A 15,518-nucleotide genomic window follows, 5' to 3' on the forward strand; every position below is an offset into this window, starting at 1 on the left:
ATTATTGTACATTAATATCAGACAGCTATAAAACACATATTTTTTTTGTATAAGAAAAAAAAAAGAAAAAAAGAGAGACACACAAATAGTTTTATTTATTTTATTTATTGTATTTATTTTCCATTATACAAAAGTGACCATTAACAGAAAAAGAAACTATACTAGATAGAACGGTTGGATGGTGGGAAGTTAGTTTAGATGCAGCAAGAAATTGTTCCAGCTTGTCTTCATTCAAACCCGCTGCAGAGAAACAAGACAAACAAAAATCAATGTCGATATTATTTTTCGCCATTTGAAAATTAGTTATGTTATCCTAACAAGGTGTAAACACGGGCAGGTAAACACCCACCTAACCAAATGAGCGATGTCCCAGTTAGTTTCTGATGAAAGGGGACCAATGATTTCCACACCCTCCTCGGTCACAATAGCTATCTCATGCTGAAAAAAAGGAAAATATTGAATTAGCACATTCATTAAAAGCAAAATCCATTATTCCCCCAACCCGAAACTTTAGAAAGAACACTAGTTTTCTTTGGCTTAACTGACCCTGTTGTAGGAGCGAGCGTCTCTGTAGTACAGCACTTTGAGGCAGCGTTCCACAAGATCCCGAGCCTCCTGTTTGGTGATCTCCACCTTATTCTCCACCACCTCTCTCATCAGGGGCTGAAAGCATGCGCACACAAACCATAAGCTTAACTCAGATTTAACAACGTCCCGTTATTTACATTCATCTCGAAAATAACATTATTTACAAGCAACACTTCCAGTTTGACCAGAAATCAAACATTGGCCACATTTCACATTTTCACTTCATGTAACAGAGAGCAGCTACGGTATGTGGACTGGCACAATTATCACAATATCACTTCTCAGTAGGGGCGAATAGTCATTTAATATCGATTTACATCGCAAAATTATTTGGTGACAAACACTGTAATCACCGACTATACAGTGTTAGACAATTCTTATCTATGCAATTGGTTCAAATTATTTTAAGTTGTATATTGATATTGAACCGTCCAGACCAAAGGTGGGAAATTTATATTGTATTATAATATAAACATGGCAAAACAAGCTTTACCAGGCTTATTTTGCAGCGTTCTGAGCAACCTTTGAGGCTTTTATTTGGCTTATATCAATGTTACATTGTATCGACCAGAATTATTCTGAAATACATTATATATAGGTTTGGGCAATATTGGCCATCAAGATAGAATATTCTTCTGCCTCAATGCAATCAGGTGGACATCTTTAGGTACCAGACCATTTATCAGTTAGCTTCTCATCAACTTAAGTTGAGATTAATCGCATCATAACATTCCGTAAAATGAAACGGTATTTGAACGAACCTACCTGGCTAAACGTAATCTAAGTACCTTAAGATGACCTTTGCAGGGATTAAAGCAAGAAAAAAATCCTGAACACGTGTGTGTGTGTGTGTGTGTGTGTGTGTATTTTAATGCCATGCCAGGTGAATGTGGTGGCATGGGATCAGATTCCATGAATGATTTAGACTAAATTACCAAAATACCAAAAACGGCCAGAAGATGGCAAAAGTGCATCTACATCTACCACATGCATGTACCACATTTCTTTTGATATCCAGTTTTGCTGCTCAGCGTTTCTGGAGCACAGAGTTCAGAAGCAAGCGCCTGGTTCACCTAACTTCCTGTACCAGCTGCTAAATGGCTTGCCATCTCGCCCCTTCTCCTCCAGCCATTGCCAGCACCATTTATTTTTGAAACCTTGTGACATCTTCCCCAGAGTTCATGAACTGCATTTTGCCCACACCATGCATTTCCATTCTCTCTAGCGTCCTTCTCTCCAAACACAAAGTTTGATTGATTTATATTTTTTTTTACTTTTTATACGTCTCTCCGTTAAATGGAACTGTAAACAGCGCACGGTGACTTTCCATGTAGAACTTCAGCACTGTACCACACTATCTGGCAAACTGAAGAAACGACTTCAAGAAACAAGAGGAGGAGGTAAACGCTTCCCTAAGACACGCCCCCTCCTTCTATTGATTGGCTTATACTGTTAGTTTAAGAGCTCTCCTTTGCTACCATTGGTTGACAAACGCAAGAGGGATTTAGATTGTCTTTTTTTTTTAACTTATTTACCATCAATTTATTTTCAGGTAATTTTGTTTTACCCACTGGCAATCACTACAGGCCGGAATACTTTAATCCCTGCATTTGTTGCGACCAGGTGAATAAATAAATTATCTAACCTGAATTGAATTCTGCCAGACTGTTCTGATTGAATGAATTTCTGATGATCTCATGTTTACTCACATTTTTCCCTTGATAGCTTAGAAAAAGGCTGCAGTTTTTCATATTTCAAACAGGGACTAACCTGAGCCAGATACGCTCCAAAACCAGTGGCAACTGTGGGAGCCTCATAAGCAACACCCAGCTTGTCCACATAACCCAGGAAACTAGAAGAGGAGGAAACATTTTGGATGTTAATCATGCTATACAAACCAGCAGTAGGAGAAGACTGTAGCAGCTGGTGCATTGACTGGGTTTATAGACTATATCAACCAGTAGAATGACCGCTGTATTAATTATAAAACAAGTGATTACAGATTGGTAATAAGTAAATTCACTTGTATTCAACTAGAGTAAAATGTTGTATTGACCCTTACGTGCAAAGCACAAGTTTTCCTGTAATACCCAGAACCCTCACCTCTCCCCATTGTAGAAGCCTCCAATGACCACTGTGTTCCACAGAGGATTCATCTTGCTGCGACGGTTGTACATAACTCTGGTCAGCCAGGAGTGGATGGCCTTGGGACTGTAGCTGTGGCCGTCACCCAGCAGCTCCTCATCAACGCTAACAGCAAAACAACATTTAGATGCATCGTTAAGACAGAGTCAGCAGGCTGAGTACCTCAGTCACTGATTAGGAACTTACACCATCTGTTCAATGACCTGCTTCAGGTACTGATAGTCAGCATAGTCCCCAGATGCTCCGAGGATAGTGTTGTCATTCACCTACAAACAAACAGAAAAATAATCAAATATAGTTTTCAGCTATCAAATTTCTCTTTTATGTCATTAGCAACACTAGTCACCTTCATAAGGCGGGAAATGTTTCTGAATCGAGCCAGAGAGCCATAAGAACCCAGCATGTCAGCTGCAATGATAACCCCGCCGGTGAACTTCACACCAAGCACTGATGTTCCAGTTACCATAGGGTTTCTGAAAAGAGAACAGTTACTGTTACCTACAAATCTCCACTAGAAAATTCTGTTTCTCACCAGCTCAAAAATTCAAGATCAGGGGTCTTCAACATTTTCCAGGCCAATGACCCCCAAACTGAAGGCGACGTGGAGCGGGGACCCCCTAATTATATATATTGTATGAACCTGTGTTTCAAACTGGTCCTATCTTTACTCTATTACAGATGGAGTAATGTGACGAAAGTAATTTCTCCCTGGGATTATTAAAGTATTTCTGATTGTGATTCCTGGTTATTGGAACAGGTGTTGTGAATGAAACGGTGCCCAGCTTGAAAGAGCTCTTGTTTGTTGCTGAATGTGTTCATTGATGACTGAAAGACATCTTCTGCCTCCATTTATCTGTTTACTACAGTGTGTTGAATTCATGTTAGTGTATTTAAAGACACTTCAATTAGTGTAAATAATTGGAGGGGGGAATATAAAAAAAAATATAAATAAAAAAGGCTAATCAACTAAAACTTTCATGACCCCCATGCTGTACCTCTGTGAACCACATAGGGGTCACGGACCCCTGTTGAAGACCTCTATTCTAGATGGTTCCCACTCCTATAGGAAGGTAAAAGTTATAAACAAAATTACACAATTCTCATCCAATCAGTGGTAAATGTGGTTGACATTACATTATTTTTCTACTTATCTATTCTTTATCATCATATGACTTATTCCTGGATAAGTACCTGGTTGGTTTTTTTGTGCATGCATGCTCTACTACAGGTTCATTACTATTTTTCTGTCATGCTCAGTATGAGAGATGGCTGCCGAGTCAATGACAACAAACCTACTGTTGCTATGCGCCCCTTCATTAGTGAAAGCTGCAAGTCACTAACCGGAGGTCATCAGCAAGGTTTCCTTACTTTAGATTTTTTTTTTAAGATTTAAGAATTGAATTGGCTGCATAGTTTGATAACTAGGGTCAAATTAAAATTGTGTTCAAGATGCACTTAGCATGTATTTGGCTTGATCAGTGTCTACATGTATATAAACTAAGGGAAAATCTTTTTACCTGCGAAACACTGACTACTCTTGAAAATCTGCTCATATAGTGTTTAAAACAGACAACCCTACATTAAAAATGCATGCAAGATTGTTTCTCATAGTGATCCGCCTTAATATGTTGCTAAACCATTTTAATAATTGCGTTAAAGACTGAACGTCGTCTTTGTTTGAACTCAATAATATAAAACTATCTCTTAGGATAGAGTTTCATCACTCCTTAGATGGTTGTATGATGATTTGAATGTAATATAAGAACTAAATATGTGTTGAATCAGTTGATAATGTGTGTATTTATACATATATATGTGTATATATACGGTAACAATAGCAAATTGTTTAAACTAGCTTAGCTAACAGGTTAAAATTAGCAGAAGTAAAAAAAATAATTAAATAGATTACCTATAGATAGATAACCGGTATTATCAAGTTCATTTACTTAGCAAAAGTCTCTACTACTTCTTTGGAATCTAAAACCTCATTATTGGTTTAACCTATTAAAATGTTTTAGCTTCAGTTAGCAGCCATGATGATGCAGCACAGCAGCGGAGTTCAAACCGAAACCAATACCAACTTTTCGGCTTAAACGAACCTTACGGTTCGAAAACAAGTGTATACTTACAGCGTGTGTCTAACCGGGCCACATGATGGAGCGGTACCGGTGCTACAAGTCCCAGGGAAGTTGTAAAACTGCCCAGGCTTTGGCCCGTTTTCCCAGAAATTGAGCTTCACACCACTGGACTCCATGTTGAATATGACGGAAGTGACGAAGCAGATGCTACTTCTTCTTCTGGGGTTTGGAGGCTGGAGCTTCACTTCCACAGAGCCACACAGAACATGGAGGATTTTATTCAGTTGAGGGGTTTTAACTAAATTTAATGTACTGTGTCAGATGAAGGGCAGCTACAATTTAACAAGGTGCCACTGGTTTTACACCAATAATTTATTAAATTATATGAATTGTGTGCAGAAGGTGTGCATACTGCCACCTACTGTACATGAGTGAGTAGCATCATTACATCTATTAAATTACTTTTTTTTTTTTTTTTGTATTCTGAAGATAAATAAATAATGCTTTCTGCCGAGGCCGACTGGGGTTCAAGGAGACAGAAGCAGAGATACAAAAAGCAGCTGTAAAAGGCGGCCCCGTCCAGGAAACACACAGCCAGGCAGAGGAGCTCCGAGCCAGCTCCCATGCCAGAGGACGAAGAGAGCACCTCCAGCCAGTCACAGTCAGAGAAACAGGACTACACTGGAAAAACAGGCCGATCTCCAACATCTATAAACAAAGGTGTTGATGGCAGCAGCACAGCTGATATTTCTCTCCAGGATGGCATCACGGCCAAACAGGAACAGACGAGGCAAAGCTACTAGGCTATGAGAAAAAGCAGAGAGAGCAGAACGTTAGAGATTGAACTAACAGACAAATGAGGAAAATGTAAACATTTTTAAAGAGAGCAAATTTAATTATAAAGGAAGGGAAAGGTTTTTTGGTTCAAAATGGGAAGCTGGATAGATTACCATCAGAAAAAGGAATAACAAAAAAATCAAGAATTCTAAACAATATAATAAAAGATCTTGGTTTAATAGATGTATGGAGGATGAATCATCCAAATGAAAAATAATTTACATTTTACTCTAATCCTCATGATAGTTATTCTAGAAAAGATTTTATGTTGGTTTCGCAGCAAAATGCTTGTAAAGTGATGAGCAGTGGAATTAAACCGATTACAATAAGTGACCACGCATCCATTAATTTTACAATAGGCCTGGAGAAAGACCCTCCCTATTTCAAATATTGGAGACTTAATGTGTCAAACAGATAAGACAGTACTTAAGAAATAAAACAATGTATTAAACAATATTGGGAAAACAACGACAATGGAGAAGTAAATTCAGCAATATTATGGGAGTGCTGTAAAGCAGTAATTAGAGGAGAAATCCTTGAAATTACATCCCGCATGAAAAGAACAAGAGAATATGAACAGAAACAGTTAGAGAGAGATATAAAAAAAATGGAAAAGGAACATGTAAAATTAGACAAATCTGTAAGGTTAGAACTAGAAAATAAACTATATAAGTTAGATCAACTGTTAACTTTTAAAGCAGAATATGATCTAAGATGTATAAATCAAGTGTACTATGAAAAAGGTAACAGCATCTAAGTTATTGGCATATCAATTAAAAATTAACTATTAAACTATTAAAAAATGAAAGAGTAACAAGAGTCCTGGAACTGATGGGATTCCGGGGGAATTTTATAAGTGTTTTTTTGAAGATATAGCACCATTATTAAAAAGAACCTTCAATTATGTTCTAGAATCAGGGAATGTACCAGAATCATGGTCAGATGCTGTCATTTCTGTCTTGCAAAAGGAAGGAAAAGACCCCAGTCAGTGTGGAAGTTATCGTCCTGTTAGTTTACTGTGTATTGACTTAAAAATATGAACAAGTATAATGGCAAATAGAATCCAGAAAGGTATACAAAAATTAATAAAACCGGATCAAACAGGTTTTATACCTGGGCGACAGGGCTCTAAAAACATCAGAAAAGCTCTAAATCTCATGTCATGTGCCAGATTATGTGCAAATACAAATATGTTTTTAAGTTTAGATGCTCAAAAAGCATTTGACAGCGTAAAATGGAAATATTTATATTATGTCTTGTCCGTGTTTGGATTTAATCCAAAGTTTATAGATTGGATTAAACTGGTCTATAAGGATCCCAAGTCTAGAATAAGGGTTAACGGACAATGCTCTGAATTCTTCTGAAAAAGAGGAATAAGACAAGGGGATTGCTTAAGCCTGTTACTTTTTGCATTAAGTATAGAACCCTTAGCTGAATATATTAGACAAGATGGAAATATCAAAGGAATCAGAGATGAGGGAGATGTAGAGTCAAAAATCTCCCCGTTTGCTGATGACATTCTTCTATACATAAGTGAACCAGAAACAACACTGCCAATTCTAAATGACATTTTAAAGGAATATGAGATTATTTCAGGTTACAGGTGAATAATGAACCCAAATCAACTGCTATTTCAGGGAACTGTTCATTAAACATAAAAAAAAAAGTTAAATTCAAATGGACAAAAGAGGGATTCAGATATTTGGGCATTATTCTAACACCAAAACCATCTGATCTCTTTACAGCAAATTTTACTAAGATCATAGGTGAAATCAGAAAAGATTTGACACGGTGGAATATACTTTCTCTCACATTAATTGGACGAATAGAAGTGGTAAGGATGAATGTTCTGCCTCAGTTATTGTTTCTGTTTCAATCCCTGCCTATCCTTCTTCCAAAAAACATGAACTAAACTTGACAAAATGATATCAAAATTTATATAGAGAAACAAAAAAACAAGAATAAGGTACACATTATTGCAAAGCCCAAAATAAAAAAATGAGGATTAAAGCTACCCAATATTAAGAAATATTATTGGGCATCACATTTTAAAGTAATAAAAATATGGTTAGATAATATGGAAGAAACAGGATGGAGGGAAATTGAGCAAAACTCATGCCCGAAGATACCCCTCAACACTGCAAAAAAGCCAACTTGTATTTTTTGGCCTATACCAGTCATTTAAGTTGGTTAAACTTGAAAATATAAATTATTGACATTTGAGGCAATAAAAATAGTTAGCACAACAAAACAAGCCAGTTGTGTACTCTAAAACAGTTTGGTGAATTGGTAATACGTCAATCTTTAAGTTGGATGGATGTGAATCTAAGTTGTGTTGTGCATTATTACATGTCGTTTAATGAAGAAGGCGACATACACATTTTTAAGATTTAAACACCAACAGCTTGCGGCTAACTTATGCTAATAGCGCTGCATAAGTTAGTCGCTAGCTTGTCTGTGCAAGTCCCATAAAACAGGGTAGGCATGTTATTGTGTGGTTGGTACAGGGTTAGGATTTATGTAATAAGGATTATTCCATATCAGAGTTAATATCATCATAATAGTATAGGGTTAGGAAAGACCAATTCACCTTTATGTGTCACAGGTTTATTGACTGCTATGTTTTACTGACTGTTGACTTTCTTAAGCTCGACTGTTGTAGGTGTTGGTTGGTTAAGTAGTGCCCTTAAATAATATAAGCTAATTTTAAATAATCTTATTGCAATAAAAAAAAAAAAAAAATTTAACGGACAGAATATTACATTTCCACTCTTGTCAACCTTAATGTCCAATCTATTCTTTATATTATAATTAAATTGATAATATATTTAACATTTTTGCTTCACTAATCCCTAGCAAATTGTAATCTTTGTTTTCCAGATTAAATCAATGCAGCGCAAGTCCTGCATGTTTAGCCACGCCGTTGAAGCTGTTCTACTGAAACACTATCAAGGTTCAACCTGGCCTTGCATCCAAAGGAACTGCTGTTGCACTTTTAAAACCTTTAGTGCTCCTTCAATTAATCCATAAGTTAACTGATACTTTTGGGATTCGAATGTTTGACCTCTGAAAGGTTCCTTCTGTCCAGCCAACCCATGTTAATTTTCTCTTCTTGTTACTCTTTATTGGGTTTTCCTTAAATATGTTACGTGTTACGGTTCAGTGTTTGTAAAATGGCACATAGTATTGAGCAGTGTTACAAAAGGATGTGCTAAACAATGTAGCACATGTTGACTGGGACAGTTGGGTCTCATTAGTTTGCATTTACCTGGCCCTGTTGGACGGGCTTTGATCCTGGTACTGGTTAAATAAAACAAAAGTTTTGAATGTACAGGTGCTGGTCATAAAATTAGAATATCATGAAAAAGTAGATTGATTTCAGTAATTCCATTTAAAAAGTGAAACTTGTATATTATATTCATACATTACATACAAACTCATATATTTCAGATGTTTATTTTGTTTAATTTTGATGATTACAAATGACAACAAATGAAAATCTCAAATTCATCATATCAGAAAATTAGAATATTACTGAAGACCAATAAAAACAAAGGATTTATAGAAATGTTGGCCAACTGAAAAGTATGAACATGAAAAGTATGAGCATGTACAGCACTCAGTATTTAGTTGGGCCTCCTTTGGCCTGTATTACTGCAGCAATGCGGCGTGGCATGGAGTCGATCAGTCTGTGGCACTGCTCAGGTGTTATGATAGCCCAGGTTGCTCTAATAGTGGCTTTTAGCTCTTCTGAATTGTTGGGTCTGGTGTATTGCATCTTCTTCTTCACAATACCCCATAGATTTTCTATGGGGTTAAGGTCAGGAGAGTTTGCTGGCCAATTAAGAACAGGGATACCATGGTCCTTCAACCAGGTACTGGTAGCTTTGGCACTGTGTGCAGGTGCCAAGTCCTGTTGGAAAATGAAATCTGCATCTCCAAAAAGTTGGTCAGCTGCAGGAAGCATGAAGTGCTCTAAAACTTCCTGGTATGTGGCTGCGTTGACCCTGGACCTCAGAAAACACAATGGACCAACACCAGCAGATGACATGGCACCCCAAACCATCACTGACTGTGGAAACTTTACACTGGACTTCAAGCAACGTGGATGAAGTGCCTCTCTTCTTTTCCTCCAGACTCTGGGACCTTGATTTCCAAAGGAAATGCAAAATTTACTTTCATCAGAGAACATGACTTTGGACCACTCACCAGCAGTCCAGTCCTGTTTCTCTTTAGCCCAGGCAAGACGCTTCTGACGCTGTCTGTGGTTCAAGAGAGGCTTGACACAAGGAATGCGACAGCAGAAACCCATGTCTTTCATACGTCTGTGTGTGGTGGTTCTTGAAGCACTCACTCCAGCTGCAGTCCACTCTTTGTGAATCTCCCCCACATTTTTGAATGGGTTTTGTTTCACAATCCTCTCCAGGGTGCGGTTATCTCTCTTGCTTGTACACTTTTTTCGACCACATCTTTTCCTTCCCTTCGCCTCTCTATTAATGTGCTTGGACACTGAGCTCTGTGAACAGCCAGCCTCTTTAGCGATGACCTTTTGTGTCTTGCCCTCCTTGTGCAAGGTGTCGATGGTCGTCTTTTGGACAACTGTCAAGTCAGCAGTCTTCCCCATGATTGTGTAGCCTATAGAACTAGACTGAAAGACCATTTAAAGGCTTTTGCAGGTGGTTTGAGTTAATTAGCTGATTAGAGTGTGGCACCAGGGGCCATCAATTTTGAACCTTTTCACAATATTCTAATTTTCTGATATGATGAATTTGAGATTTTCATTTGTTGTCATTTGTAATCATCAAAATTAAACAAAATAAACATCTGAAATATATGAGTTTGTATGTAATGTATGAATATAATATACAAGTTTCACTTTTTAAATGGAATTACTGAAATCAATCTACTTTTTCATGATATTCTAATTTTATGACCAGCACCTGTATATGTTGCATCTGTAATTATTTATACAAATCATAAGTTAATACAACTTATGGGATAGTTAGTAGATTAAGGAAATTAAAGTTATTAAAATGTTAAATTTAAATTTAGTACAACTTACAGGATACATAAAATTAGAAGTTAGGAAAACTTACTAGAGAGTTAGTAGAATAAAAAATTTTAAGTTATTACAATGTAAAATTAGAAGTTAGCTCAACTTACAGTTGAGTTCACAAAAATTAGAATTCAGAGTTGAGCAAACTCAAAAGCAAAACTTAAGATATTTAGTTTAATTGGCCAACTTAAAATTTTATCGGTTTGTTGCCTTGAAATTTTGAGTTCATCCAACTTTTTTTTTTTTTTTGCAGTGAAATCATTGCCATTTGTAACTAAGAATATTTAAAATAAATCAAAAATTGCAAATGAATGGGTTAAAGGAACATTAAAAATATGGGCGATTGTTAAAAGAAAGTTAAATATGTCAAGTTTAATTTGGAGAGCTACCAAAATAGCAGCAAATCCAGACTTTATACCCTCAATGGAAGGGGGATTTGAAAAGTGGCAAGAGAAGGGCTTGGTTTATATCGGACAACTCTTTGAAAATGAACATATGAAATCTTTTCAACAGCTAAAAAATTTATTTCATTTAACTACAAAAGATTTTTATAAATTTCTACAAATTAGAGATTACTTGACCAAACATAAAGATTGGGAATGTATCCTGAAGAAACAAAATTGTTTAGAAGAGACCCTAATGACGAACTTTAACACTACTAAAAATGTGATTTCAAAGTTGTATAAAGCCCTACAGATAGAGGTAAATGATAATGAGGATATAAAACAGAAATGGCAGAAAGAAGGAAATATAATAATATCAAAAGAAAGGTGGGAGGAATCCTTCATAGTAGGACATACAATGGTGAGTAGTGTTTCATGGCAAGAGTTTGAATGGGAATCAAAAACAAAATTCTTTATTGTACCAAGTATCTCATCGAAATACAGTAAAATGTCAGACAAGTGTTGGAGGGGCTATGGCCAGAAAGGAGAATACGAACATATATTCTGGGATTGTCCCAAAATTAAAGAATATTGGAATGATGTAAGGAAAAAGATTGAAACTATTTGTAAAGAATCATTGAACCTAGATTTACAAACATTCCTGCTGAGCATTTTACCAAATACATTGTTAAATAGAAAAAAGAAAATTATTTAAATACTGATTATGATAGCAAAGAAAATAATAACAATCTTTTGGCTTAAGCCACAACCCCCGAGCACCGACCTTTGGTGGAAAAGAGTTAAGGAAGTGATGGGAATGGAAAAAATAACAGCAAAATTACAGTTTAAAGATAAATTGTTCCAAAAGACATGGGCACCTGTACTTATGGAGGTAGAAAAACCTTAATTGCTCTGGAACTGTATTTGTAATAATTTTCTTTTTTGGAATGGATAGGAATACAGAACGTGATGGATTGACATACTAAAGTGTCCTCTCTAAATTTTTTGTAAATGTTTTATTTTTTTCCCCATAATTATGTATTTTTATTTGTCTTTACTTCTGTAATTTGTTTTGTTTGTATTTATAAATCAACACCTTTGGGAAAGGAAAATGTAAACAATTTATGAAATTCTGTAAAGAAATAGTTTATGCCTTTACCAAATAAAAATGAATTGAAAAAAAAAAGAATATCAGGTTTAGTTAGTTAAACATCATCAAGTGACAAAATGCATAAAAAAGGGGGGCTGTATATTTGAAGTGTATTGATCTCACCTTTGCAAATTTTACCTCTGCATTTAACCCATCCCCTTGGGGAGCAGTGGGCTGCCATTGTGCAATGCCTGGGGAGCAGTGTGGGGTTAAGGGTCTTGCTCATGGAGCCAGAGTGGCAGACTGTGGGAGTGGGGCTCGAACTCAGAACCTCAGGATTGCAAGCTCTATGCCCTAACCACTAGGCCGCCACACCTCAAAACATGCAGTGACCCGCATTCAAACCTACGTTGCTGCGGCAACAACGCGGAGTACTAACCACTATACCATCACAGTGGACTGAAGTATGCTTCAGAATGAATGTCAATGTCCAAATTTTTTTTGAATCCATCTTTCTAAGTCATAACAAAAGATTTTTGTTTTGTTGCATTCATAGAAAATATGGTCTGTTGTTTCTATATGCATTTCACAAAATGAGCATCTGTGATAATCAATTCGGAAACTAGGGTTGTCACGATACTAAACTTTTCAACTCGATACCGATACTAAGGAAAATATTCGATACTCGATACCATTTTCGATACCACAAGGATAAAAACGAAGACTCCAAAAGTCTACAGAAATATTTTCATTAATAAATAAAATACAATAAATAAACACAATAAAGGTTGTATGCTGTGCATAATATTAAGCAAGCTTGATAAAAAACTTAGAAAATTCAAATGAAGTGTTCCTTCCTTGGCTATGCTTGCACACATAACAATGACACTAGCCAAACCAGTTAAGAAACAAAAATAATTCTCAGCAGCTGCACCTCTTACAAAAAAAAAGTCTGAAACTGAAAAGAGCACAGAATTATTCAATCACACAGTGATCAGAAAATGCATTGTCCTCTATTCTACACTTTAGATGAATGACTGTTTAGGTGCCACTGGTGACCGCACTGTATCGATACTTTTAAAAACGAGTATTGTATCCGGATACAACATTTCAGTATCGATACTTTTTTGAGTTTCGATACTTTTGACAACCCTATCTGAAACTAATTCTTAGTAAAAAATGTTTCTTTATCTTTGGGTTGTATTGGGAGATTCAGATAGAAGCTTCCTATTTGTTTAATAGATTTTTTTCCAATATTGTAGAGTATATTATTTCTGTTAATTTGCCGGGGCATAATGTTTTATTTAAATAATTCCTAATTTTAAGGTTATTTATTTTTTGTCTATGAGTGAAATCCCTTTAACAGATATAGTGGCTAATTGAGGGTTTATTGGATGATAAGCTACCGGTATTAGGTGTTGAGTTTGATTAACAAATTATGTTGGTAAAGCTTAAACTAATCTAGTAAATTCAGTTTTAGGGGGTAAAAATTATATGTCATGCAAAATTGTTCATAGTTTAACACATGACTAGTGCTGGGCGATAAGACGATACATATTGTATGGACGATAGAAAAGTGTCTATCGTGCTAATTCTATTCTGTCGTCTCTAACACAATTGTACCTCGTATTCAAGCAAATATTAGTGTAGCCACATAGCCTACACACAGCTTATAAGTGATAAACAGGATTTTTTTTTTTTTATCCACAAAGAAGCGCAGTCCTGTGGTTTTGCAACATGACGCTTCTTTACAGCTTTTGACTCACGCGGGTTTATGACATGCTTTACGTTACTTAACTCATGAGAGATGGAGACACAGGACATTTTGGTTTTAAGAAGTCCAACACGGAGCAGACAACGGTCATTTGCAAACTATGCTACAAGACTGTCTGTCCCCTTACCTGACGGCAACACGACAAACCTCTTCTATCACCTAAAGAAGAACCACAGTAATTTAATTTAAATACCTTTAGGATTTTGAAAAAATGTGAAGGATACTGTAGCCCTACCCCGCCTCATCTTATGCATATATATTGCTGCACTACAATTTATTTTTCTAATTTGTGAAAGTTCTATAAGTGTCACTTAATAGTGTCACAAAATAAAGTTGATAAAGTAAGCAATTATATTGTTTTGTCATTTTTTTCTCAGAGATTTGCTGAAAATGTACTTAATTGGGGCATATTGTGATATATATATAGTTATTGTGATATAAAATAGTCCATATCGTGATATATGATTTTTTCCATATTGCCCAGCACTACACGACTGTTATAGTCCATCAAGTGTAAAACAAGAGCATATATTCTTTTCAATCCAATTTTTTATAGAATAATGATTTATTGCGATATATTATGAATCTGTTATTCCATATAATAGTAGAGTGTGGCGAGTAGCTTGGTACATAATTGGGGATACAGTACCAAAATAATCCAGGATTTTAGCCAATTCTTTTTAAGAATACCATTAAGGCAGTCAAAATAAAGAAAAAAACTCAGACCGCCAGCTCTAATTTCTTTTACCATTTGACTGTTTTTTTTAGGTAGTGTGGTCTGTTTCTCCAAAATGAAGTTTATGTTCATTTGATTAAGGGTTTTAATAAAGCTATTTGGGACAGCAATATACTGCAAGTAGAATAAATTAATCACGACAAGCAGTCCATTTTGGATAGAAAGATTCTCCCTAATATAGAAAGGTCACATTGAAACCCTGAATAAAGTTTGGAAATACATAATTTAATTCTGTTTTCAATATTTAAAGCTAAGCCTTGGTTTTTCTTGGTTTATACTTGCCGCTTTGCGCAGGGCGCGAAGGTCCGCCTGCCAGAAAAGATGTAATAATGCACCCACGCACTGGGGCATGTATGTATACAGTATATGAAACTCATGTATAAATACTATCAATCCCAGCATTTTCCAAAGTATTACTTAGCATTAAACTTTACTTCAACGTAGTTACTTTTTTATTGATTTTCTTTTTTTCTGACAGCTGCGTTCAGCATAATACAGTTCAAGTTGGTAACAGTTAGTTAGGAATGTTAGGGTTAGAGCCAGGCAATTGTCCTGCTTTCTGCAAAATATTTAGATTTTGAATCTAATATTTAGTTTTAAAATACATATCAAGATTTAGATTTCAATTTAGGTTTAAATCTAGATCATTTCAGAGACCCCAGAAAATTCAGAATCTCTAATTAGATGATTGTTTTTAAAAAGGAAAACCCGGAGAAAACCCAATCTTAGAAAGTCCTGAAATCAAAGCATTGGTTATATTATAAAGGTTCCCCTTTCTTTTACAGGGAAACCTTTAGAATATCTAATTAAGTCAATGGTTTTTAAAAGGAA

General features: G+C 35.8%; 1 protein-coding gene across 1 annotated transcript; it reads right to left on the reverse strand.

Moving 5' to 3' along the window:
- Positions 1–102: 102 nt before the first annotated feature.
- Positions 103–5,023, reverse strand: psmb4 (proteasome 20S subunit beta 4). The gene is made up of 8 exons (XM_038302154.1): positions 4,863–5,023; positions 3,080–3,206; positions 2,920–2,999; positions 2,692–2,838; positions 2,359–2,440; positions 547–663; positions 350–438; positions 103–240 (listed from the first exon to the last, which is right to left on the reverse strand). Exons 1-8 carry the CDS (start codon positions 4,985–4,987, stop codon positions 228–230), a joined length of 780 nt encoding a protein of 259 aa, XP_038158082.1. The 5' UTR covers positions 4,988–5,023; the 3' UTR covers positions 103–227.
- Positions 5,024–15,518: the final 10,495 nt, after the last annotated feature.

The sequence above is a fragment of the Cyprinodon tularosa genome, unplaced genomic scaffold, assembly GCF_016077235.1.
Source record: "Cyprinodon tularosa strain WSP-4 unplaced genomic scaffold, ASM1607723v1 ctg483, whole genome shotgun sequence".
In the NCBI taxonomy this organism is placed as follows: domain Eukaryota; kingdom Metazoa; phylum Chordata; class Actinopteri; order Cyprinodontiformes; family Cyprinodontidae; genus Cyprinodon; species Cyprinodon tularosa.